This window comes from Hyperolius riggenbachi, chromosome 9, assembly GCF_040937935.1.
Source record: "Hyperolius riggenbachi isolate aHypRig1 chromosome 9, aHypRig1.pri, whole genome shotgun sequence".
Taxonomy (NCBI): domain Eukaryota; kingdom Metazoa; phylum Chordata; class Amphibia; order Anura; family Hyperoliidae; genus Hyperolius; species Hyperolius riggenbachi.
Window position 1 is genome coordinate 111214181 of NC_090654.1, and position 26044 is coordinate 111240224.

General features: G+C 44.5%; 1 protein-coding gene across 10 annotated transcripts in view; it reads right to left on the minus strand.

Annotated features, from left to right (window-relative positions):
- MTA1 (metastasis associated 1) overlaps nt 1-25521 on the minus strand; it is a 188204-nt gene extending 162683 nt beyond the window's left edge. For 6 of the 10 annotated variants that reach the window (XM_068253333.1, XM_068253331.1, XM_068253332.1 and 3 more), the window contains exons 1-2: nt 25195-25521; nt 5735-5802 (exon numbers count right to left, since the gene is read on the minus strand). In XM_068253333.1, the coding sequence (XP_068109434.1) occupies nt 5735-5802; nt 25195-25222 (96 nt within the window). In that variant the 5' untranslated portion in view covers nt 25223-25521. The remainder of the gene's footprint in view (nt 1-5734; nt 5803-25194) is intronic. The other 4 variants (XM_068253336.1, XM_068253334.1, XM_068253339.1 and 1 more) reach the window with 1 other exon arrangement.
- Between the last annotated feature and the right edge of the window lie 523 nt (nt 25522-26044).

Here is a 26044-nt window from a genome sequence, read left to right on the forward strand (position 1 = left end):
CGGTTTCTACTTCCCGATTCATGGAAGCAGACATATTGTTAACATCCTGGGCTTCCAAATGAGCTTACTTGCCATCTCTGCCATGACAATCATGTGACAGAAGGGAAAGATCAAATTACAACTTGTGAATCGACACAAATGAGGGGGAATTAAAAAAAGGTTAAACTCTCTATATACATACAGGGTGCATTTCTCTAGGTTTTCCTTCTGTCCTGTGCAAGAGTTCAGGTCCACTTTAAACACTCCAGTAACTTGTGCCATATTGTGACCTCCAGCATTGTCTCATGGTTTGTCCCCAGTGAGGTCCTGAACGTTTACATTTATATTCATAGCTAAGACTGCAAGATATCTTCTCACATGAAAGTCCGATCAGAATGTGAATCTGTTACAGACCAAGTCCCTCTGATAAATTATGAATTCACAAGCATACTTTAATTATTAAAATGAATAGGTTATGCATATAAGGAAAAAAGACCCATACCTGACCTTGGGCTTGAACCTGGCTTTATGCAATATTAATCATTTGACTATTTAGTATAAGTTGTCTACATTATACTGTATATAATATACTTAATACATAGCAAAGGCAACTCAGAAAAAGTTTGGAAAACAAGCGATTTAGGAAAATACAGGGTGTACTGCTGATAATACAGATCCTTAGGCTCACAGTGCACATTGTGTTCCCTTTAACAGCAGGAACGCAACGGGTAGGCAGCGTCGCGTGTTATACACATGTTGCGTTAACATACAGTAAAGCATACTGTCAAAAAGTATGCTTTGTCACCGATAACCGCGAAAACCTTGGAAGGAAAAAAAAAAAAAAAAAAAAAAAACTCTACATCCATCAATGAAATGCCAGGAATTCTAGGCTTGTAAAAAATTAAAAATTTTATGTAAATTGTATGCATCTTGCATTACTCAAACCTGCTTCTGACTTTAACAGGCCCAATTCCAAGCTGTTTACAATCTGCAATACTTTTGCATGCAAGCTGAAATTGAATACATCTAAGGGCCCGTTTCCACTTGTGCGGTGCGAATCGCAGCGGTAAAAATTTGCATGCGGATGCGAATTTCGCATGCGGGTGTATGCTAATTTTCATGCGAATTCGCACGAAAATTCGCATGAATGACGCTGTATGCAAATTTAACCATGGCAGTGCCGGTGTGCATTGTCATTGATTTCCATGCGAATTCGCATACGAATTCACATGAAAATTCGCATACCAAAGCCGCAGGCGATTTCCCTATTAAATACATTAGCGGCAATTCGCATGCATTCCACACGCAGACGAATTCTGAGGGCTCTGCCGTGCAGAAAAATACTGCACAGAAAAACGCTCAGGAAAGCTGACAAGTGGAAACAGGCCCATCCACTTGTAATGGCTGTGCGAGTCTGCATGCAGGAAACGCATGCAGATTCGCGATAGTGGAAATGGGCCCTTACAATGTCTCGGTCATTCTCCCAAATTAGTTTCCAATATGGTTGACTAAACCCATCTCTTCAGATCAGTTCAGCTATGTTATGAAAAAGGATGCATTTACACTGTCAAACAGAAAGCAAATGCACAACGCACCCGGCAGACTGAAAAGGCAAAATGCTGGCCTGCTGCATTTTTCTGCAGCGCAACACGCCAACGCAATGCAAGCCTATGGGAACGGACATTGTCCATTCCCATTAGGCATATCGCCACACACAAAAAAAAAAAAAAAAAAAAAACCCTACCTTCCCAGTGACCAGGGAGTATAGGGCTTCCTTTTGGTTTGCTAAATAACAAATGGTAATCCTCCTGCAACTGAGAAGAAATTTGCATTGGTTCATGTGGACCAATGAGAATTCTCCCAGTTGCTAGGTAGGATTCACATGTTTTGGATTTTTTTGTTTTTTTCACTACAAACCACCAGGAAGCCCCATACTTACTGTTCCCCTGGGGTGAGCAGCGACGGCACGGTCGACAAGAACAGCGGCGGAATACTGGCAGATGTATTAGCGCAAAGATCACACATAAATGCAGCAGCCAGTGCGAGTGACGGAAGCGTATCCACTCACATCCTGAGCAGATGCACTTACCAAGCCATTTACACTTACACCTTGTTTGCAGCATAGTGTTAAAAAGGCCCTTAGAGGTTTTCCTGTCAGGGACAAATAGAATGCAGAGAGGTCAGAATAACATCCTGGGCAGACTGCTTAGGTAATTAGGGGTAGTTTTTAATGCCTTAAATAGTTAGGGGTTATCTGCTAATGCACAAGTATGTTCAGATATCTTTCTGAAAACAAGCATTATCATGTGCATTGCTATAGGTCTATGTGAATTTTTATCGTCCTCTGCAAGGGACATGGAATAACACATTTTGTAAAAGTTCAGTTTTATACTGGTTGCTAAAAGTGGAATTACGGTATCTGAAATTCAATAAAAATGTATGTTAGAGTTAGAGATAGTTAGAGATAGAGATAGTTAGATAAATAAAATAAAATGTGTGCATGCGTACACATACAAATACATGCCGCATGAACAGTATCACGTATGTATATAACTATTCCCTGTTAACAGCACCTTCATATAAAATACTATAAAGTAATCACAGGTAACATACACTGCATACACTTTATCCATATAAAATCAGTTCAAATGTAGGAAAAGGATTTAAATCAGAATTATATACTTAAAAACGTACAGCTTACTTCTCATTCCTTCAATTTATGCCTACATAGAATGCCTCAGAAAGTGTATGAGTACATTTATTCATTAAAAAGAAAATATATATATATATAAAATGATATATTCAATATGTAAAAATCAATAGGCAAATGGGCATTAAGATATTCAATTGGCAAATCAATTAAGTAGCAATTTAATTACACAAATACATTAATTGTATATATAAAATATTACAATAATGAATCTTTATAGCGTAGGTGTTAATTAGAAACATTCATTCAAACTGCTATTTCCTTAGGATTCAAAAGAAGGACCATTGGTGCTGATCCACCGAAAGCATGAAATGAAAATAGCAGCGCATAATGGAAAGGAAAGGTGGGGGGGCATAAATACATCAAAACAAGGCATTGGATGCTATATCATGTTGGGCTAGGAAACGGACACGGAGGATTCCACAATAGAGATGGTGTACTCGTCACTTCCAACCCAAAATGCTGGGAGGTGTAATCATTCCAGATGCGGCATCAGTTTGAATGCCGCCATATGCCCATTCCCACACCTCTCAAGAGGAAGTTCTGCGTAGATAAGCCTATATTCTGAAGTTCCCACCTATAATATAGCTTCCAATACTCTATTTTAGATGTATTTATGTACCATAAGAAAGTTAGATTTTTCTGCTGAACACTTGTAAGCTACCGTATGCCCTACCCATCTCCCTATTTTACATGCACTGAATTTCATCATCAACCACAACGCCAATTAAGATTTAATAGAGTAATTTATATATTTAATAGGAGGCAAACATTAGGACATAGGAGGCAGATGGGGAAACTGGAGGCAAAGGAGGGCAAAGAGGAGGCGTAAGGGACAGAGGTGGAACAGCGTTCCAACTTGAGAACGGATTCAGGTTAAGAATAAACCCACAGTCCCTATCATGTTCATTAACCGGGGACCTGTATTTAGTTGCAGTGACAATAGTACCTTTAGTGCAGCATTTTCATGGAGAAACTTTTAAACCTGAAATGGGCTTGAAGTGAACATTTTAGCATCCCCCACAATGGTCCAATATGGCCCAGATAAGGGCTGCAAACCCTACAATACATACAGTAGATTTGCAGCGTTTCTCCGCTTGCGAGCTGCACGGGGAAACGCTGCCTTACAAATGTTCTGTGTCTGCAGAGATCGCATGTGTGCGTGCGAATCTGGATGGCATGCTACAGATTTCTGCAGCGCGCAGCAGCTGTGCAGGACATTGGAATGGAAACTGATGCGGCTCCCAGTTGACATAGGCCCTTAGTCCAGCTTTTCTGGATCCCATATATTGGCCATAATTCCCCAGCTTCTTAGAAAACGTCTACAGTATAAACTCGTTATAGTAAACTCCAATGGACCAGGAAAAGTGGTTTACATATCAGAAATTGACCTAGAAATGACCCTGCATGCCCCGGTACATTCTCTGTACTTCCAGTGGAGGTACAGTACAAGCACTTGCACATTTGGTGGACTACAAGGTTAAGCATACCTTAGGGCTGCATAGCCAGGCTGGACAAATTGCTAGTACAGTATCCAGGGCTACTTAAAAATTGCAGCCGTCATTGAATAAAGGCAGCCACTCACTTCCAGTGATTGGGTCCAATACCTCGGTGGAAGGGGGGGGGGGGGTGGAGGGGGACTTGCAGCATGTGACCTGCAAAAAACTTTCAGCTCACACCTCAGCCAATCATGAAGCCTTTCTTCAAAATGCAGCAAATCATAAGTCTCTGTAATGCAGGTGGCTCTGATACTTCCGTGGGCGGGACTAAGCACTTTCCTCTCCGCTCTCCTTAGTTTTGCAGCGCGCAGACCTGCACTACAAGTGAAAGTAGCCTGTGCTGCGTTCCACACACTGCCAGGATCATTATCGCTAGCAAGGAAAGAGATACCTGAGAGTGTGTACAATCTCGCGGAAGGGCAGTGACAATACTTTTATCGGTGATTGCGAAAGGGAAAGAGATAACACTGCATCCCCTTTTGTTTACGTTCACATTATTCCTCATTTTCCCTAGGCTGCTTATTTGTACAGTACTGTATATCCAGCGCTGGTGCCATTCTTGTCTTACAAATGTTATCATGCATCAACTCACTTGCAACCAGTCTGAAGAGAGCAACAGACCATGGGTTTCACACTGATATGACGCATGCACCACCCACTGTTCCAGAGTATCCAGAGTCAGCCCCACGTATGGGCCAAAAAAAAAAAATAAAAAAAATAAAAAAAAAAATAAAAAGTTTACTGTAACAGAAACCAGTAGACCTAAGCCAGTTTAAAAACGGGCTATATATCTGTGTCAAAAAGGAGGCCCTCTCCTCCCTCCCTTGTGACCGCCACACAGTCAGCGCGCATGCACGCGTGCTCCCACCACGTGCACACACGCTCGCCAAGCACGCTCCTGCTGCGTGCACACGCCCGCCCCCCCCCCCCCCTGGCCCGTCCTGCTCCCTGTATCAAGGCTATCCGTGCGGCACATGCGCAATAGCCCAAAGCACGGACACACACACGGGGATTATTATATAGGATTATAATAAAAGTTGTGTTGCTACCATAGACTTCTCATGGAGATTGACTGGAACCTGGAGAGGTAGTTTACTATATCCAGTTGTTTACTATATCAGAGTTCATGCGAACGAGATTATACTGTATATATTTTACATCGTTTACTATAGAAAAAAATCCTTTAATTTCTGCCAATTCCTGGGGTTTGTTTGCATTAAAACATTCTTGGAAGAAAAACCAATATCCCTTTGGCCATTAAGATAGTATAACACATAACAGAGCAGGTCACTATTAAAGCAACTATTAAGCAATCCTTTTGCAACTGTAGTAATGAAAATGTTAAACAGAGGCACTCAGCAGGCCACATATATTATATACAGTATATGTATGCATACATGGTTAAAATCCAAAAGCATGTATATCTTTACAGGTAGCATATTGCAAGCAACACTGTTTTTTTCCAGAAGTCAAACAGAAATCTTCTCTCTCAAACTAAACTATGGACACAATTTAAATAGCAAATGAATTGAAACATATGCTGTACCTTATTAAGTTCCTCTATCCTTCGTATTAAGTAAGGATTGCTTGAAGAGTTTTCAAAGTATACATAATCTGCAAAACATTTAAAGGTGCACAATTAAATAACAAATGACAGAATTACGTTAGCGTTAAAGTCAGTACACAAAATTACCATATAGACCAAATAAAAGTATTTGCATTTCCTTTATCCCGCTTCCTTTGAGGCCATGAAAGCACTAAATCCACTTCCCTTAGGGACGATCTCCACTGAACACTGCAATAGCACTACAATTGGGATTTTCTGTCTAAATTTTAAACATAAGCCATGTGTTCACGCAATCTTTATAATTTTCCACAACAGAATTGTGTTTTTTCCTGTTTGGAAAAAAAAAAAAAAAAAAAAAAAAAAAAAAAAAAAAAAAAAAAAAAAAAAAAAAAAAAAAAAAAACACACACACACACACACACACACACACACACACACACACACACACACACACACACACACACACACACACACACACACACACACACACACACACACACACACTAATTCTGCCTTCAGAATTCTCTCTATTTAGATTGTGATGCAGTATCTAGTTGTGGATAGGCACACCTTGCCGTGGATGTTGGGTGCTCAGCCTTGATGCAGAAGCAACATCGATCCAATAACAGCAATCCTAGTTCGGCTGGCATACCAGTAATAATAATCAAGCAGTTTTATTGTATGCACAACATGACAATTGTTTCGGGGGCCACGGCGGGTCCCCTTCATCAGATAAAGTGCAGACATATATCTGATGAAGGGGACCCGCCATGGCCCCGAAACAATTGTCATGTTGTGCATACAATAAAACTGCTTGATTATTATTACTGGTGTGCCAGCCGAACTAGGATTGCTGCTCTATTTAGATTTTGGAGAAGCAAAACAAAGTGTTTAAGAGGCACTCAAACACATTTTAAAAAGACAACTGAAGCGAAAGGGACATAGAAGCCGACATATTTATTTCCTTTTAAGCATCCTTTTTAGGCTGTCCTGCCAATCCTCTGCATCTAACTTATAGCTTAGTGTTGTCCCCAGGCTCTTTTAGCCGGGTGCTTCACCCAGCTACTTTTGGGGAGCACCCGGCTGTGATCGGCTCACCTCCTCCTATGTTGTAAGCAGAGTTGCCCACAGAAGCACCGGACCTGCATTCTCTCATATCGCCCCAACAGGCTACTTTTTCATGCCATCCGGCTACTTTTTCATGCCACCCGGGTGTACAAAAAAAAAAAATTTCTGGGGAGAACGCTGTAGCTATAGTCCCTGAACAAGCTTATGCAGATCAGGTGTTTGACATGATTGTCAGATCTGATAAGATCAGCTGCATGCTTGTTTCTGGTGCGATTCAGACACTATTGCAGCCAAATAGATTAGCAAGGCTGCCAGGCAACTGGTATTGTGTAAAAGGAAATATGGCAGCCTCCATATTCTTATCACTTCAATTGTCCTTTTAATCAAATTTGAAACAGGGCAAAAAAGGAGGTAGGTCCCATGTTTTTGGGGCTCCTCAGCAGCATTTATGTTCCTACGCATTTCTGAGAACAGTCGCATCCACGCTGCACATGTGTGAGCCCAGGCTCATGTGTGTTCTGTACAGATCAGTTTGCCTTTGGAAGCCAAAGACTTATTTGGCCTCGTGGAAGGGACCTCATTGGGGCTTGGTGTTGGAACAATGGCACAGAGTGGAGACCAGGAAAGCCCTTTGGGATCCGGAGCCTTTCCTGTCCATAGAGGAGTATCTAACTGCTTCTTTTGGTGGCACTTCGGATTTACTTTACGCTACATTACACAGGCTAGCTTAAAAACACAGCCGATAACAGTGTGTGTACAACAGCCCCCAATCAGCGAACAATCTACCTGGCAGTTCAACTTGTCGGAATACTTTACAAGGGCATTGTTCTCTGCATTCACTCTGTACCACTGTGAGCCCCTTTGCCCACGCATAGCAGCAGAACACTACAGCCTCAGGCCCACACTGTTGCCTGAGTGAGCGATTCCTGATCCCTTCCAGGTGACAGTTCTTGTGCGCGGCTTTAGCCAAGTATACCATGTCAGTCCTCAAAATATTACAACTCCTGTTTTTATTGACTACACATATACACGTAAAACGTCTTAAGCCTCATATGGACAATAGTCTAAACTCAGCAGAAACAGCTGGTTGGCACAGTCTCTTTTGCATATCTAGAATGTGTACAGACAGCCAGACACAGCGTCAAAAGCTCTGGAGTGTCGAACCAGCTCAGTCAAGCAAAATATTTCCACAGACCTCCAAGTTGAAGCAACGGAGGCCAATAGCGGTGAACAGATTTAAACAGGTAGTCACACAACCTTGCGAACAACGCTTAGCATCGCGCCGCAACATTGACCGTCTCGGCAGATCAGATCGTCAAGATCCGACGACTCCCACACATAGTACCACGATCGTTTGAAGTCTCGTTTGCTCCCGACATATAGCGTCGCGTGACGTCGTACATAACAGCCAGCAGGAAGAAGAGTCGCTTTAGGACCATTGTCAAGGGGACGTCGCAGGACCTGTCGGCCGGAGTCAGTACAGGGCTTTAGTGATAACTAGCTGTTAGTTATAGTGAGCTGTCCCTATTGCTAGTGACTAGCTGCTGCGATTAGTTATCGTAACTCAGTTGCCATGACTAGACTTAAAAGAGGAACTCCAGTGTAAATAATGTAATAAAAAAAAAAAAAAAAAAGTGCTTCATTTTTACAATAATTATGTATAAATGATTTAGTCAGTGTTTGCCCATTGTAAAATCTTTTAAATCCCTGATTTACATTCTGACATTTATCACATGGTGACATTTTTACTGCTGGCAGGTGATGTAGCTGCTGCTTGCTGTTTTGGCAGTTGGAAACAGCTGTAAACAGTCATTTCCCACAATGCAACAAGGTTCACAGACAGGAAACTGCCAGGAGTACCACGGTCCTTAGAGTTTCTTGTGGGAGGGGTTTCATCACAATATCAGCCATACAGAGCCCCCTGATGATCAGTTTGTGAAAAGGAATAGATTTCTCATGTAAAGGGGGTATCAGCTAATGATTTAGATGAAGTTCAATTCTTGGTCATGGTTTCTCTTTAAATACTTATTAAAGAGACACTGAAGCGAAAAAAAATATATGATATAATGAATTGGTTGTGTACTATGAATAATTACTAGAAGATTAGCAGCAAAGAAAATATTCTCATATTTTTTATTTTCAGGTATATAGTGTTTTTTCTAACATTGCATCATTCTATAATATGTGCAGATTACACAACACTCAGCATTCAAAATGAGTCTTTCAGAGCAGTCTGTGAAGTAATGAACTCTCCTCTGGCAGAGAAAAAGTAAACAGTTGAGATAATAAAAAAGTCAGAAGACAGCCCTCTACACGACTTTTGAAAGTCGTAGAGCTTAACCAGCCTGGCGTTCTATTAAGATCGCCAGGCTGGCGACCAGACTTTTTTTTTTTAATAAAAAAAAAAAAAAAAAAAAAACTATTGCATGCAGCCAACTGAAAGTTGGTTGCATGAAAGCCCAAGGGGGTTTAGAGGAGGAAAAACCTACCTTTAAAAAGCAGACCAGCCTTCTTCCATGTGATCAGGAAGTCCACCATATGCTGTTATGCAAACCTCAAAACAGTTTTTTTTTTTTTGTGTTATACACAGCCTTTTTTCCTGGTATCCTTCCATGCCATCAAGGGTGTCACATTGGTGTAGTGGATAGCAGCACCTTGTGATGCTGGGATCCCCAGTTCCAATCTGGGCCAGGACACTAATCAGCATGTGGTTTATATTTTTTCCCTGTTTTACTGTAAACTTGCATTTAAAGGATAGATGAACTGGGAGTGAGAAATGGAGGCTGCCATATTTCCTTTTAACCACTTGCCGACCGCACACTCATAACGTGCGTCGGCAAAGTGGCAGCTGCAGGACCAGCGACGCAGTACTGCGTCGCCAGCTGCAGCCTAATTAATCAGGAAGCAGCCGCTCGTACGAGCGGCTGCTTCCTGTCAAATCACGGCGGGGGGCTCCGTGAATAGCCTGCGGGCCGCCGATGGCGGCTCGCAGGCTAGATGTAAACACAAGCGGAAATAATCCGCTTTGTTTACATTTGTACGGCGCTGCTGCGCAGCAGCGCCGTAAGGCAGATCGGCGATCCCCGGCCAATCAGCGGCCGGGGATCGCCGCCATGTGACAGGGGACGTCCTGTCACTGGCTGCACAGGACGGATAGCGTCCTGTGCAGCCCAGATCTCCCGGGGGAGCAGGTAGGAGAGGGAGGGGGGAGAATGTCGCCGCGGAGGGGGGCTTTGAGGTGCCCCCCCCCCCGCCACCCACAGCAGGCAGGAGAGATCAGACCCCCCCAGCACATCATCCCCATAGGGGGGAAAAAAGGGGGGCAATCTGATCTCCCTGCCTGCACCCTGATCTGTGCTGGGGGCTGCAGAGCCCACCCAGCACAGATCAATCAAACCAGCGCTGGTCCTTAAGGGGGGGTAAAGGGTGGGTCCTCAAGTGGTTAAACAATGCCTGACAGTACTAATCCTCAGCCTCAAATACTTTTAGCCGTAGACCCTGAACAAGAATGCAGATCAGATGTTTGACTGAAGTCTTACTTTTTTTTGCCACAGGCTTGTTTCAAGTGTATGATTCAGACACTACTACAGCCAAAGAGATCAGCAGGACTGCCAGGCAACTAATATTGCAGGGTAAAAGGAAATAGATATGGCTCCATATCCCTTTTATTTTAGGTGACCTCTAATACAAAACCAAAAATAGCTCTGATCTAGCGCTTTTCCACTTTCCTATACTTAACATTGAGGCTGAATCGCCTGAGAAATACTGCAGGACCCACATTTGCGTTTTGGGGAAAAAAAAAAAAAATCACGTCGCTCTGGTGTGATCCATCTCATAGAGAAACATTAGCCAAGCGCTGACTCTCGCTCTAGGTGTGCACCAGCCCTTATACTAGGCAGGATGTTGAGAAGGTTTACAGTTAAGTTTCCACAGGTAACCTGCAGATGCAATGCAGGCTTTCACTTTCACCACAGATGTGTGGTCTTGCTGCACAGGCTGACCATTCTATGCCTGTATTGACTTGAACCCACTGAACGCAATCTGGAGATTTTGCCTATTCCAATATCAGTATCGCTGGAGTGGCTAGGAATTAGCCTGAAGATTTGCAGTTCATGTGTATGGGCGTAGTGACAGACCATAAACTGTGGAGCAAAGACTCACCAGAAGTGGCTGACAATTATTGTTTGCGATACATCTTCAAGTGTCTACTAGATTTATTGCAAAATGTCAGAATGCATTTTAACAATGCATACTACAACATGGTTTAACACTGCCGATGGCCAACTTACTAGAAACCCTTTATTATGGCACCAGCTGTCCTAATCAGCTGCACTGTTATTTATGTCATGTGGATTTTGATTGGTATGCAACATGCACATCTTTTAGATGTATGCACTTTCAATATTAAGGTTCATATTTGAATAACAAATCAAAGATTTTATAAAATGACCAAACACATAGATCTCACCCTTCATTTAGCTTTGATGGTAGTGTGCACGGCAGATTATTAAAACCATGTTTTCCTATCTTGGAAGAGATTTCCATGCTGAAGGCCTGCGTACTGTATATACTCAAATATAAGTCAACTTCATGTATAAAAGTCAAACCCAATATTTGACCCTCCCAAGTCGGATTTTTTTTTTTTTTTTTTTTTACTCAAGTGTAAGTCTGTTCAGCAAAGATAATCGCTACACTTGGGGACCCTTACTGGCCCCTCACATGCAGCTATTAACACTCTAAACCAGGCATGGGCAAACTTGGCCCTCCAGATGTTAAGGAACTACAAATCCCACAATCCATTTGCCTTTATGAGCCATGACTGTGGCTGTCAGACTCCTGCAATGCATTGTGGGACTTCCTCAACAGCTGGAGGGCCAAGTTTGCCCATGCCTGCTTTAAACTGTCCCCATGCCTCCTATCATTGTTGCCAGTGGATGCCCCCCCCCCCCCCCTTTCAATGTGTCCAGTGTCTGTATCCCCTGCTCCCCTTTTCATTGTGGCAATACCATGTATCCCCCATATTTTCAGTGTGCCCAGTATCTGTTTCCCCCTTTCAGTGTGGTCAGTCCCCTAATCCCCCTCCATTGAGGCTGACCAATGTGTCCCCCCTCCGCTCCCCCTCCATTGTGGCCAGTGTTGCAAATTAAACATTCCCCTCCTTCCTCCATTGTGGCCACTGTTGTGATATAAAGTTTATATATTATAAACAACCCCCCCTCCATTGTGGCCAGTGTTGTATAAACAGCCCATTCCATTGTGGTCAGTGTTGTGAAATACACATCCCCTGAGCCACGCTAATACAGCAAACCAGTGTGAGCGAGCAACAGGATGCTGCGCCCAGCGTTGGATTCGTGCATGGAGGCTCCTGGCAGAGCTGTGTATATGATTACACATGGGAAGGCCCACTGCAGCTCATGCGGGCCAGGAGGGGGTTTGCGGGTGATCTTTTACTTTTACAACACTGGCCACAATGGAGGAGGGATATTTACACAACGCTGTGGGAAGTGAGGGATAGAGTGGTGGCCCTTCTTCCCGGCTATAGGTCGAGAAATTTAGAAACTGTATAAGGCAACCAAACTTTTATACTGCGAGTCAGTCCTAAATTTCTTGACTTATGGTAGAGTATATACAGTAAATAGTCAGCTGGATAGCATACTAGTAAGGCTGTGGCCTTTGATGTGGGATTTGAGCGCTTAGACAAGGGTTCAAATCCCAGCTCAAGCCAGTACGTAAAACAGTAAGGAGTCTTTGGGCACGGCTTCCTTATGATCCTGGTTGCCTGTCGCTTTTGAGTAGACTAGGAGAAAAGCTCTATATAAAACGTGTCTCGTCTAATCTGTTCTATACTCTTACACAGTGGCATAGCAATAGGGGGATGCAGAGGTAGCGACCGCCCTAGGGCCCCTGGGCAAGGGAGGCCCAGTAGGGGCCCTCCAACTGCTTTATTAGCTCTTTAATAGTGCCAAGCTGTTCATGATCATCTCTAAATGTGCTTCGAGTAGTTGTAACCATTAATATACTGTTCTCCTCCCCTGTCTACACCTCTCTGACACTGCAGCATCCTTGCAAGGTTTTGGTGCATATCAATTGTTATGTATAGAGTGCTTGAGGGGGCCCCATGTAAAACTCACACTGGGGCCCAGAGCTCCTAAGCTACGCTGCTGCCGCTGGTTCACAAGGGCTTTTGCGGACATCTATCTTCATCGTAAAACCATACTCCAAGTTAAAATAATTAGGCGTTTAAGTACAATTTTACTAACGCCAACAAGCCAAAACCTGCTTGCCAGTTACAGCCCTGGTTGTCGGCTGCTTCCAGTCTGCAACAAAATTGAATTCCAATTTCTGAACCTTACAGTACCCTCAAATTGCACTGCTCTGCAAACATGGCAGCAGGTCACTTCACAAAAAAAAAAAAAAAATAAAAAAATAAAAATAAAAAAAAAAAAATAACTCACTAAGTCTTCAGTCCACATCACTTGTTTTCCCAATAGGTACTTGCCTTGCATACCTTGACTTGTGACAAGGCAGCAGGCAAGTCTTCCTCCTAATGACTTCTATAGAGTTCATGTTTGGTAAAGCAGCAATGAACCGTGGAATGGCGCATCACTGTTCCTGTCAGACAAGCTTTCCTACAGGTCCTTATTAGGATGTGCCTTTGACCCTCTGGCACACATACAAGCACTCACTCAATGCTTACTTGGTTTTTCTCATCTTGTCTTAAATTCTACAGTTTCTGTTCACGGCCACCTTTAATGTGTCACCCACAACTATTGTTTGTGATACTTTCAGGTGAAACTCTGAAGTGTTCATGTGTCCCTCAACATTAGTGTCCTCCTTTCCTGTAATTATTCAAGACAGAAAACCCTTTGCTGATACTATTGCATCAGAGCACCTCTTGCTTGTCTTTACCCCGACTGTCTCATTTGGACGTAACAGGTTGCTCAGCAGATGGCTAAACAGTGCCTCTGTACAAAGATCTAGCCTCAACTGTCACCAAAACGGAGCAAACAAGGTGTTTGTGCAGCCATAGAGAAGCCTACGTTTGAGTGGCAGTCTAAAATATGCTGCTTAAGAACTTAATAAACTCTAATTGTCAACAGATGACAACTCTAGATATCAATTACACCAATTGCGTTCCGTCACAGCTGACAATTCAATTCTATTTCAATGGTACGTTCATACTGGCACATCAGCGGCATGGCAGTTTGTTGGAATAAAGCGCAGCATGCAGTGTGTTTACCAGATAACGCGCACGTTTATACTGACAGGGAGGCATCGTTTTATGGACTGTATGCGCCACATTGCACTCCTAGGGCTTGATTCCCTAACCGGCGCTAAGTGTTAGCGCCGGAGTGAAAAGCCACTTAGTGCATGAAAAGTAGCTTTGCGCGCACTAATAGTCGTGCAAAGCTACAACTCGCTGTAAACATCGCACTGCGCGCAGTACCGCCGAAAACAGCGTGTGATGCGTCGATAACGTTGCAACGAAAAAGGGGCATATGGTGCCACTGAAATGTCACACCAGTGCGCCCTAGAGGTTGCACCGTCGGGCGCACTGGTGCGACGTTAAAGGGGCACCATATGCCCTGTTTTCGGCGCACCGTGACTTTCCGCGCACAAAGTAGTTTGGACGTCTTAACCTTTAAGACGTCCAAACCGCCACTTTGTGAAGCGAGCCCCTAGTGTGCAATACAATGTGCATAATGTGGAAGTATCCTTAAAAGGACACATCCTAATAAGAAGGACCTGTAGGAAATACTTTTAGCCATAGACCCTGAACAAGTATGCAGATCAGATGTTTGACTGAAGTCTGACTGGATTAGCTGCATGCTTGTTTCAGGTGTGTAATCTAGTTCATACTGCAGCAAGATGCCCGGTACACACCTTGCAATTTCCTGTCAGATCAACGGGACAAATCGATAATTTCCAACAGGTCTGATCAATTTTATATAGAAGTGATTGGAAAGTCGACCAATCGAATGGGAAATTGCATGGTGTATACCAGGCAAAAGAGATTAGAGGGACTGTCAGGCAACTGGTATACTTTAAAAGGAAATAAATAAGGCAGCCTCCATAACCCTATTACCACAGATAAGGACTAGTTAAGCAGCTGAGGTCAAGAAGCTGTCCAAAATTTTCTAGAAATGGACAAATAAATTAAAGTGTCAAAACTTTTAGCATACAGCCATTTACAATTTGAATTTGTTCCTGGAGTTTTAAGTTTAATTTTTTTTTCCATAAAAAGGGAGGGGTGTGTATTATTTTAACACAATTCCTTCAGTAGTTGCCTACTACTTTTCAAGTACAATATGAACATGTAGCTTGTCTTCAAACATTTGCTTACAACTGTATACATTCATGTAACTAATTACAGTTCCTGTATAAAACTAAACATCAACCACAAATAGAGCAAGTGTGGAAGATAAGTTGGGTTCAAACTTAATTCCCACTAGAGCCATGAATGAAGCTCATCAACTTCAAATATATCTATTAGAGCAAATAGTACATTGCCAATTCTATTATATGACCTTGCTCCTTATAAACTTCCTGTTCTAATAAGAGGCATCACTAGGACAGGAAGAAAGGGGTAAATGTCCACCAAAAATCACAGAGCACAGGCAGAAGGATTAGATCCGAACAGTGATAGATTTGTATTCTTCAAGCTCCCGTTGCAGTGTTCTCTATCCAGGCTCTTTTAGCCGTGGCTCCACCTGGCTAATCTTGGGGAGCACCCGGCTGGCATTGGCTCGTCTCATTCTCCTATGCTGTAAGCAGAGTTGTGCCAACCCTGCATTCCCCCTGTTGCACCCCAACCGGTTACTTTTTCATTGGGGGGAGTAGTAAAAAAGTAGTATAGGGATATCATTGCTGCTGGTACCTAGGGATCGATAGACCTCAAAATTGAAGTCAGACACTTTTTCACCAGTCAGGTTTTGATCTGATTTTCAAATTGCACGAGATTAGCAGAACATAAGGATATCACAATTAACATGGGCATTTTGGCCAGTCGCAAATGCACTTTATGCAGCAGTTTTCCTTTTTTCTCCAGTCAGAAATCTGACACAGTCACGCAGTGAGACACCCAGACACGCATGGTAATCACGTCAAAATGCACTGTTAGAAAAATACATTTATTAAACAAAAAAAATTGGCAATGCTGATTGCAATTTTCAGCGAAAGGAGGAAAAATATTTCCCAAGTCCCTTATCACAGTATTTATATAGCACAGAGTTCTTCCACAGCACTGTACAGAGTATATGGTCTTGTCACTTAACTGTCCCTCAGAGGGGATCCCAATCTAATCCCTACTATAGTCATATGTCTATATGTATCCTGTAGTGTATGTATCATAGTCTAGGGCCAATTTTTAGGGGGAAGCCAATTAACTTATCTGTAGGTTTTTGGGATGTGGGAAGAAACTGGAGTGCCTGGAGGAAACCCACAGAGACAACACACAAACTCTGTGCATATAGTGTCCTGGCTGGGATTTGAACCAGGCAGGGGCCCAGCGCTGCAAGGTGGAAGTGTTATCCACTATACCACCATTTTGCCCTAGTAGATATTGTCTTGTTACTAACTGCCCCTAATTTTTAAATGACCCGCCCCATCAGGGAGGCTCGTAATGGTCCCCAGGGCCATTAGAAATGTTTGGGCCCCATACTGGGCACACATACTGGGCCCCCCTCCCCTCTGCCTCAACATGGCAAATCCCAATATTTGAAGGCTTGAACAAACCAACAGTCGTGCGACCTCTTCTCACACAATCCCATGTCTGAGAGTGCTCTGCGTATGCTCAATGTGTCAAGACTACCTGCACTTGCACAGAATGCTCCCAGCTATGGGAACATGATAGAAGAAGCACGTGGCCTGGGACAGTGGAAGCGCAGTGCGCTGCAACCCAATTGGATTGTGTGGACTTTACAGAAGCACAGTGGAGTGGACCGGAAGGGTATTGAGGGAACTGATGGACTACAGGGGGCTGGAAGGATCCCCAGGTAAGTAAAAATCCTTTCCTCCCATTCGTTGCAGGTTTACTCTAATCACTAACTGACTAAAGAGAACTCCTGGATGAGCCTCCCCTACACCGCTCATCACAATGGGAATCCCATGTGTGGCACTGTATGCCGGACCCCAGTGTTCTCCCCAGGCTCTTTGAACCGGGTGCTCCACCCAGCTAATTTTGGGGAGCACCCAGCTGTCATCGACTCTCCTCATCCTCCTATGCTGTAAGCAGATATGCACCAGCCCTGCATTCCCCTGTTGCACCCGACACGGCTACTTTTTCATGCCACCTGCCTGGAAAAAAATTCTGGGCAGAACACTGGGCCCCATACAGCAGTCCCCCCCCCCCCCCTGTGATGCCCTGAAGGCGGGCCCTGCATACAGAATTCACCATCTTCTCCATCCGACTGGCAGCATCTGGAGGTTTTTGAATCTCCTGGCTGTGTGACTCTTGTGCGTCGCATTACATTCCTGGAGATGCAGTCCGTGGATGAGAGTACAGCTCTGTACATGTGAGATACCACCAGGAGCTTCGGAATCCTCCAGATGCTGCTAGTCGGGGGGAGAAGGTGGCAAATCCTGTAAGGGCCAGAGCAGCAGCACCCTGTAGCACAATGGTGCTCAGGTCACTTTAAGGCCTACTATATGGTACAATGTACAGCTAGCCATAGATTGCTCAATAACTCCATTCAGTAACCAGTTGAAGGATACCATTATCTAATTAGCAGTTTCTCTTATAAAGGGTACCAGTATCTAATAAGTATTCCATTTCAATTGAGCCACGGCTGTACAGTAGTATGTGGCCATTGAGTCCCCACTGCTCTTTCACCCCTCACAGAAAGTTTACTATGGCTTACAATCACCCGAAGGCTCCCTGCACACTGCAAATCCGATTTGTGATTCCAATTTTCCCTGGATGCTATCAAAAGAAAACACGCAGCATATAGCACCAATTAAAAATTGGAAATCGAAATCGCATGTAGTGTGGAAGACGCCTAATGGAGCTTAGGCAAAACGCACACGTTATAATAAGGAGTGTGAACTGCAATGGAGACTGGACATAGACTTTATTACAAGGTCTGCAGCAGTGAATTAGACTAACGCAATGTTGCAACGCAGTACTGTGAACAGGCTGTAGAATTGTATGGGCAGCGAGTTGACATGCAGAATTATTCTGCAATGCAGCTGAGCATGGAGAACCTAGATCACCTTTCCCATATCTGTTCTTAGTGCAGCTGATTAAGGGACATGTCATTACTCACAAACAGTTTTGCATTTGATGCAGCTATTCCAGAGACATACCTTTTGGAAAACTCAGACATCTGGATAGTTTTCGCTCCGGTATAATTGTACTGCTGTCTCAACAAGAAATGAAAGAACAGGAGCCAGCCAGATCATTTTAATATTTTTATTGTAACAAAAAGTACAGATGTGCAATACACAACGCCATCCAACGCTAATTAATACAAACGTATAAACTAAAGATGGGAGGATGAACTGAGGCTTTAAATCAAAGTCCACAGAAAGAATCATCAATGAAAATAGATAGCTTTAAGCCCAGCACTTCACATCAAACCAGTACTCAATGTAAGATCTGCGACTCCACAACAGTCAAGCATCCGTAATATTGTATAAAGAAGAACTGCGGGGCACTGGATCACAATGAATAACCAGCCTTTATTTTATAGAGCAGTGGAACTACAACAAGTAGAGCTCCTCCCACCTAACAGCCATTTAATATAGGGTCTGAAAAATTGAGAAATGTGTCCTACTTGATGAACCACGCCTTTTCTGATCCAGTCCCATCAATTACTTTGAGCACTGCCAAAAATGTGCAAGGACCTCAGCCCTTGAGGACTTGAGTTGGACAGCACTGACCTACATCAGAAGTAGCATGGTGGAATGCAGGGAGCAGGAAGGCTGGTACCACCGTTAGACCTCAGCCGCGTATAAATACTTGTGGTCACTTTAAGACAGTGTCTTTCGGATCCTCCCCTCCACACCCCACCCATGTTAGTGCTGCCACAGGTATTTTTAAGTGGCAGGTCAGACAGCAGTACTGGCCTCCCTCCTCCCCTATCATTGACAATCGCTATTCCATAATGCAGCATTCTCAAGTAACTCCCCTGTCTGTTCACATGTGCAAACAAGAATACCTACGTGAAAGGGTTACCGGTGCGAACAAGCCTGATCTGCAAACTTACATTCAAGCAAGTCAAACATGATAGTTTGGTCGGTTGCAATGGCATAGCAAACATTTTGGCCAACTATCTGAACACAAGTGCCCTAAAAGTACCCAGTGAAAGAGAGGTCAGCCAAAAATCCAACACACCTGTCCAGCCAACGTTTTGAAAGTGTTGCATAGCTCAGAAACCCACAGGCAGTGACTGGAGGAATTTGTCTTCATTGCACCTGCACACAGTGCCCAAGGGCCTGTTACAGAAGACAACACTCTCCCTAATCAATGGGGCAGAAAGCTGACTTCAGGATAGAAGATGGGGGGCACTAGTCTACTTTAGGGGACCCAATGGGAATACCCATAGACAAACAGTGTAAGAAATAGGGGAGCCAGCAGGAGTCACTATCCACATCACCAGCCCCTAAAGCAGACTAGTGCCAAAGTCCGTTCTTGCCAGGTAACCATCTAAAGATAAACTGCAAGCCTATGGATACCTTTATCAACATATTAGATGTGCTTACTGGTCATAAGGCAATATACCAGCATGCTGATTGAGGGGGGAACCTTCATGTGCATAGAATTTTTTGCCAAGTATTTCAACAGTGAACTGCAGGGTCTCATCATACACACAGGAAAAAAAAAAAAAAAAAAAAAAAAATCACCCAACCCATAGATTTTTATGAGCCATGAACCAATTAATTCGTGACAACCAACTGCTGCAAAAATATTTGCACAGCATTGTATAACACTTAAAGTGAACCAGAGACGAAGGGTAGTTGAAAAAATGAAAAAAAGATTTTAGACATACCTGGGGCTTCCTCCAGCCCCATAAGCATGGATCGCTCCCACGCCTCCACTGCCTCTATTGCCGGTACCCGTCACTTCCGCCGGACGCGACCATTTGTACGCATGCGCAGGGGCTCCCTCCGGCTCGTGGCGACTGGCCGAAATTACGGGACCCGGTACCGGCAGACAGAGGCAGCGGAGGACGGCGGCGTGGGAGCGATCCAGGCTGATGGGGCTGGAGGAAGCCCCAGGTATGTATAAATTTAGTATCATCTTCGTCTGAGTCTCTTTAACCACTTCGGGACCGGCCGCCTAACCCCCCTTAAAGAGACTCCGTAGCAAAAATTGCATCCTGTTTTTTATCATCCTACAAGTTCCAAAAGCTATTCTAATGTGTTCTGGCTTACTGCAGCACGTTCTACTATCACCATCTCTGTAATAAATCAACTTATCTCTCTCTTGTCAGACTTGTCAGCCTGTGTCTGGAAGGCTGCCAAGCTCTTCAGTGTTGTGGTTCTGCTATGAACTCCCCCTTCCAGGCCCCTCTAAGCACACTGCCTGTGTATTATTTAGATTAGGACAGCTTCTCTCTTCTCTCTTATCTTTTACAAGCTGGATAAATCCTCCTCTGAGCTGGCTGGGCTTTCACATACTGAGGAATTACATACAGGCAGAGCTGTCTGCACTCTGCAGGAAGAAACAGCCTGACACTTCAGTGGATGATAGCTGCAGAGGGAAAGAAACACACAAATGATCTCGAGATTCAAAAGGAAGGCTGTATACAGCCTGCTTGTGTATGAGTGTATTTTCTATGTGTGGACATACTGTACATCAACCTACTTCCTGTTTTGGTGGCCATTTTGTTTGTTTATAAACAAACTTTTTAAAACTGTTTTTAACCACTTTTAATGCGGCGAGGAGCGGCGAAATTGTGACAGAGGGTAATAGGAGATGTCCCCTAACGCACTGGTATGTTTACTTTTGTGTGATTTTAACAATACAGATTCTCTTTAAAGACCAGGGTGGGAAGTGTCCCCCCTGTAGCTGGCAGCCATCACTTACCTTCCAGGCTCCAGCGATGAGCCGCAGAAGCCACCTCTTCTCCGGCCGGCATCTCCGCTCCAAATGACGCTCAGGTCGGGTCGCGGCTTGATGACGTCATCAAGCCGGGACCCGGCTCTGACGTCAGACGGAGCAGAGATGCCGGTGTTGTGTCTGATTACGCTGCCTGTGGATTTGCGCTGCCCCGCATGCGCAGTAGGAGACTGTGCGGCCACAGTTCCCATTGAATGATGCTGCTGGAGGTAAAATAATAAATATCTCCGCTCCCACACCTCTTACACTCCCCAAATTTTCAGGGTAGGGAGGGGACCCCCAGAACGACCTCTATGCCAAATTGCAGCCCCCGAGCCCCGCTGGTTCCCGAGATAGATTACAGTAACCTATCTCGGGAACCAGCGGGGCTCGGGGGCTGCAATTTGGCATAGAGGTCGTTCTGGGGGTCCCCTCCCTACCCTGAAAATTTGGGGAGTGTAAGAGGTGTGGGAGCGGAGATATTTAGTATTTTACCTCCAGCAGCATCATTAACTTCACACTGAGCATGCGTGCTACTCAGTGTGGAAGAGAGCTTCCGGGCAGCGCAATCAGACATTACACCAGCCAGAGCAGAGGGGGGCGCCGATTGTGGCTAAAACGGCAGGGAGGTGAGTGGATCCTCTTCTGTTCCCCCCTGCCGCCACCGCTGTCACTACAATCTGACGGCGATCGTAGTGATCACGTGATCAGCAGCCATACGCGATGGCTGCTGATCACTAGGGAGAGATGCCAGCTGTCATATGACAGCCTAATCCCCCCTCCGGGTGCGCACGATCGCGTCGGGAGCGGTGGTTTAGCACGGACGTTGAATGAACGTCCGGTCAGAAGGGTACCACCACCTGCCGGACGTTGATTCAACCTGCGGCGGTTTCCAACAGGTTAAGAACCTACTTGACATTAACCTTGCAAATCTTCAGAAACACTATTGGCAACATGAAAAGACATGCGACTTTCCAAGTCTGAGAAACGATATCAAAAATCTCAAATTGCGGTTTACCCAATTATTTCACATCTAGCTAAATAGAAAGACTAGCTTACTACAAAGTAAAAAAAAAAAAAAAACTTCCCAATCATTCCAAATATTTAAAAGCAGGAAAATTCAAATCCACTGAGATCTTCAAAATACCAATAGAATGAATGGTGATTTTTGGATGACTGGTGTTGGTTGGGCCACAGCTGTTCTTTTCATTCCAAATATTTACCCATTTAGCCAATAGTGAAAACAGGAACTATATATACACTTGTCACTGATGCACACCCAGGGCTTGATTCACAAAGCGGTGCTAACAGTTAGCACGCTGGTGAAAAGCCCTTTATCACACCTAAACTCAGTTTAGGCGTGATAAGTTTAGGCGTGATAAGTATAGCACCAACTGGGTTAGCACCGCAGTGCACAGCTGATCAAAAGTTTTGCGCTAGCAAAGTCTGGTGCACTTCGCATAGAATTTAATAGCGCTGCTTTAGGTGCGGGACTTTGCGCGTGATCTAAACTTATCACGCCTAAACTGGCTTTTCACCAGCGTGGTGCAATGGTTATCACGCCTAAAGTCTAACTGGGTTAGCACCACTTTGTGAATCAAGCCCCCAAACTACCTAATGTACCAGTCCTTGCTGTTTTTACCAAAACAAACTTTAACTGGAGATTCAGTGAGTCCTCATTGGGAAGAGTTTATTTCAGCAGTTCTACCCCAGGTGACTGCACTCAAACCTCTGCATTGATGAAGAGGCTGGACATTTACACTACCTGGAAATGCAGGGCAAAAAAAAAAAAAAAAAAAAAAAAAAAGGGACTCAACAGGGATCAATGCAAGTTTGGTTTTAATTCCACACACAAAACAATTAAATGTGTGGCTGGAGCAGAGTACAGACGTGTGTCACACATACCACTTTGGCAGCCATTTCATGAACAACCATAGTATCTATGATTGGTCTATTTAGTCAACTGACAACAGCCTCCAATGGGAAAATGTAGTACACTAGCTACAGCAAGGTTCACACTTGGGCTACATTAATTGTGGTCACAGATCCTCTGTTTCTGTGCATGATGTTCAAGGTATCCATTTAAAACGAGCATGTCATAGATAGCATGCCATTGACTGAAAAGTCATGCAGAACATGACTTTGCGTTCCACTACCACAACTGACGTGGAAATGGATCCTATAGGATCCACAACTGTCATTGCATAGTAAACACAGGATTTCTCAACATGTTCAGGGAAGTTTCTAGCCTAAAATGCTCCCAGGGCAAGGGTACTAAAGAGTCAGCCATAGGTGCCCCCAGTATAGGTTAGTCAGCCATAGGTGTCGCGTGTCACGTGCCCCCCCCCCCCCCTAACTGGCTGTGGCAATATAAAGGAGAGGGGAGCAGACTAAAAGGTAACATTTCATTGACTTCAAACTTACGCCAAGACTGTTTTTCTTCATCTTGGAATGAACCCAACTAAATTATTTTCACAAATGATAAGTACAGACCAGAATGTAGTAGGGACATAGAATTGCAAACCTCATTGAGGAACATATGACAGACCTGAATTTTTCAATATACTTCACAAAGCATTACATAGTAATGCAGAGCTATGCAGACTCAGGAACCAAACATTACCTGTACTCAATCATATAGATACTAAAGACAAAAAAAAAAAAAAAAAAAAAAAAAATCTGCCATCAATTCAACACTAGATGTTTCTGAAAGTCTTTTGTTCACCAAACACAGCCATGAACATTGCAGCCATGACTGCCAATACTGTTGGCCTTTGGCACTACATATATATAGGACCACTAAGGATAGCTGTGGGCCTACGGGAAAAAGGAATAAGGGATGATCATTTATCATCAGCTGACATCTTCACCAACATGCACCAGATAACTCTACAAAACCCTCCAGCTTTCAGCAAGCCTGGGTCCTTTGTCATCATCTGCAAAGCCTTCATGTGTCACACAATCATTTGTTTCCAGGGACCAGTTTCATTTGTTTTCAGGTACCACAAGCAGCATGCAGCTCAACGTGGCCACTTACATATCACCCAAAAATTTCTATTCAAATCTGATTGATTGTAACATTTGAAAAATCTGACCAATGTGCCCCACACACATTCATTTTTGTCCCCCCCCCCCCCCCCCCAATTAAGAAAACAAAATGACTGCAAATACTGAAAAAAATGCTTGGATCTATACATTAAGAAACTGATAATCTACCCTACACCATTACATTTTTCACAAAAATTGATTGGAAAAACTTGCTCCTGATCGAAAAAAAAAAAAATTATGCGAAATCTATTTGGATTTCCCGCTTGAATAAAAAAAAAGGTTTCGATATTTCTGTATTGCCGATCACTTTTCCAGACTTGCCGTAAAATCTGATTATTTGTTATCCTGTGTGGCCACCTTACGTCACACATATACAGCTGGACGTGCAAGGCTTGCTAGAAGCTGCTCCGTTGCTATTGACAACAAGCCATGGTTTCCTGCAGCAGCACACGCGTCCCTCTATGCAGCCTTATTACGGGACTGACATTTGTACAATGGAATCGTAATAAAGGCCCTAATTCACACTGGTTACATAAAGCCTATCTGCAATCACCGCCTCTCCCCGCCGCCTGTGGTGGCGTTCGGTCTCTTTTGTGTCACATCTCTCGCCATGTTGGCCGCAGTGCCTATAGTATAGATTTGTATGTCCCCCGCAGCCGTTTCCCGCTATAACGACCCCCCTCCCCTTCTCTCCCCCCGCCCGGAAATTATCCTAGAGGGGAATGGTGCAGCGGCTGGAGATTGGGCGCACTGTCAGACATGACGGGGATGTGAGCAGACGGCGGGCGGGGAGGAGGGGAAGCCTCCCTTCTCACTCGCCCGCCTCCTCCGCCTGTCTGCACGGGATAAACAAGGCGGCGCAGCGGCCTCGGCTCCGCACGTAGGAACAGGGCGGCAAAACGCTGCGTGACAGAAAGCGGCGGGAGCGCTGCAGCCACAGCACGGGCTGCTCTATACACACACGTGTGGTCACATACTATACCGGGCGGGCCTCCGCTGCTGCCCGCTATACTGCGTCCCTCATAGCAATGAGCGCAGTGCACAGGAATGTGAGGCGCCCGCATAGGGGGGCTATGCACAGCAGCGGCCTGCCCATTGTACACCGGCTATATAGCCACACGTGAGAGACGGACGGGGGCAATTCAGGTTCTGCAGCATATTATACAGCCCAGCGCTCACTCCTCCTCTTACCCCCAGCCCACCCCCCGCTCTCTCCCAGCAACGGCACCACAGGCACAGGCCCCGGATGAAGAGCTGCCCACTGGGCATCCATGGCCACTTACCTCCAACCCGGTACATGTTCGCAGCCATGTCTGCCAGGAGGGGGGACACCGGCACTCCCCCTCCCTATCGTCCGGATCCCCCCGCTTTATCCCCGTCTGCTCCTCGTCTCCTGCAGACGCGATCGGCCCCCGATCCCCCCTCGGTGCTCCAGGTGGGATTCCAGGATCCTTTTTGGAAAATGGTGGCTCGCTCAGCCGAGGAGGAGGAGGAGGGGAAAGGGATGCATTTAAAGGGGCAGTGCCTTGCCTCCTGGTGGCAATGTGCTTGAAGGAAGACGAGCGAAGAAAAACAGCAATAGCAACAGTGCTGATCGGAGGGGAGGGGGAGAGGCCGGGGAGGAAGCAGTCATTTAGTACAACTCTCATCCCCCCTCCCCTTTCTTTACTGTTGTTTTATCCTCGGAATACCCAAAGTGCTAATTCTGGAGGGGCTGTGTTTACCTAGAGATCAGATCAGCATCCTCACCATTCCAAATTAAACGTGTTTATTTATTAGGCAGCCTTCACACTCATCCCTGCAATTTCTGGCTACGTGCTTTTGCGTTTGCGATTCTGCGTTTTACATATTTTAGGGCTCATTCACATCTAGGATGTTTTCGGCCTTTTTTCAAGCGCAGACAATTTTTAAAAATCATTTACAAAACGCTTGTGCAATGATTATTATTATTTATTATATTTATAAAGTGCCAACATATTACGCAGCGCTGCACAATAGATTCTCTATGAGAAGGTTCATATCAGTGCTTTTCGTCCGCTTTGCGCTCTGCAAAGTGGTGCTTGTACCATTTTTAGGGCAATTTTGCTCTAATGGAAGGTATAGGAAGAGCGCTAAACGCTCACAAAATTGCTT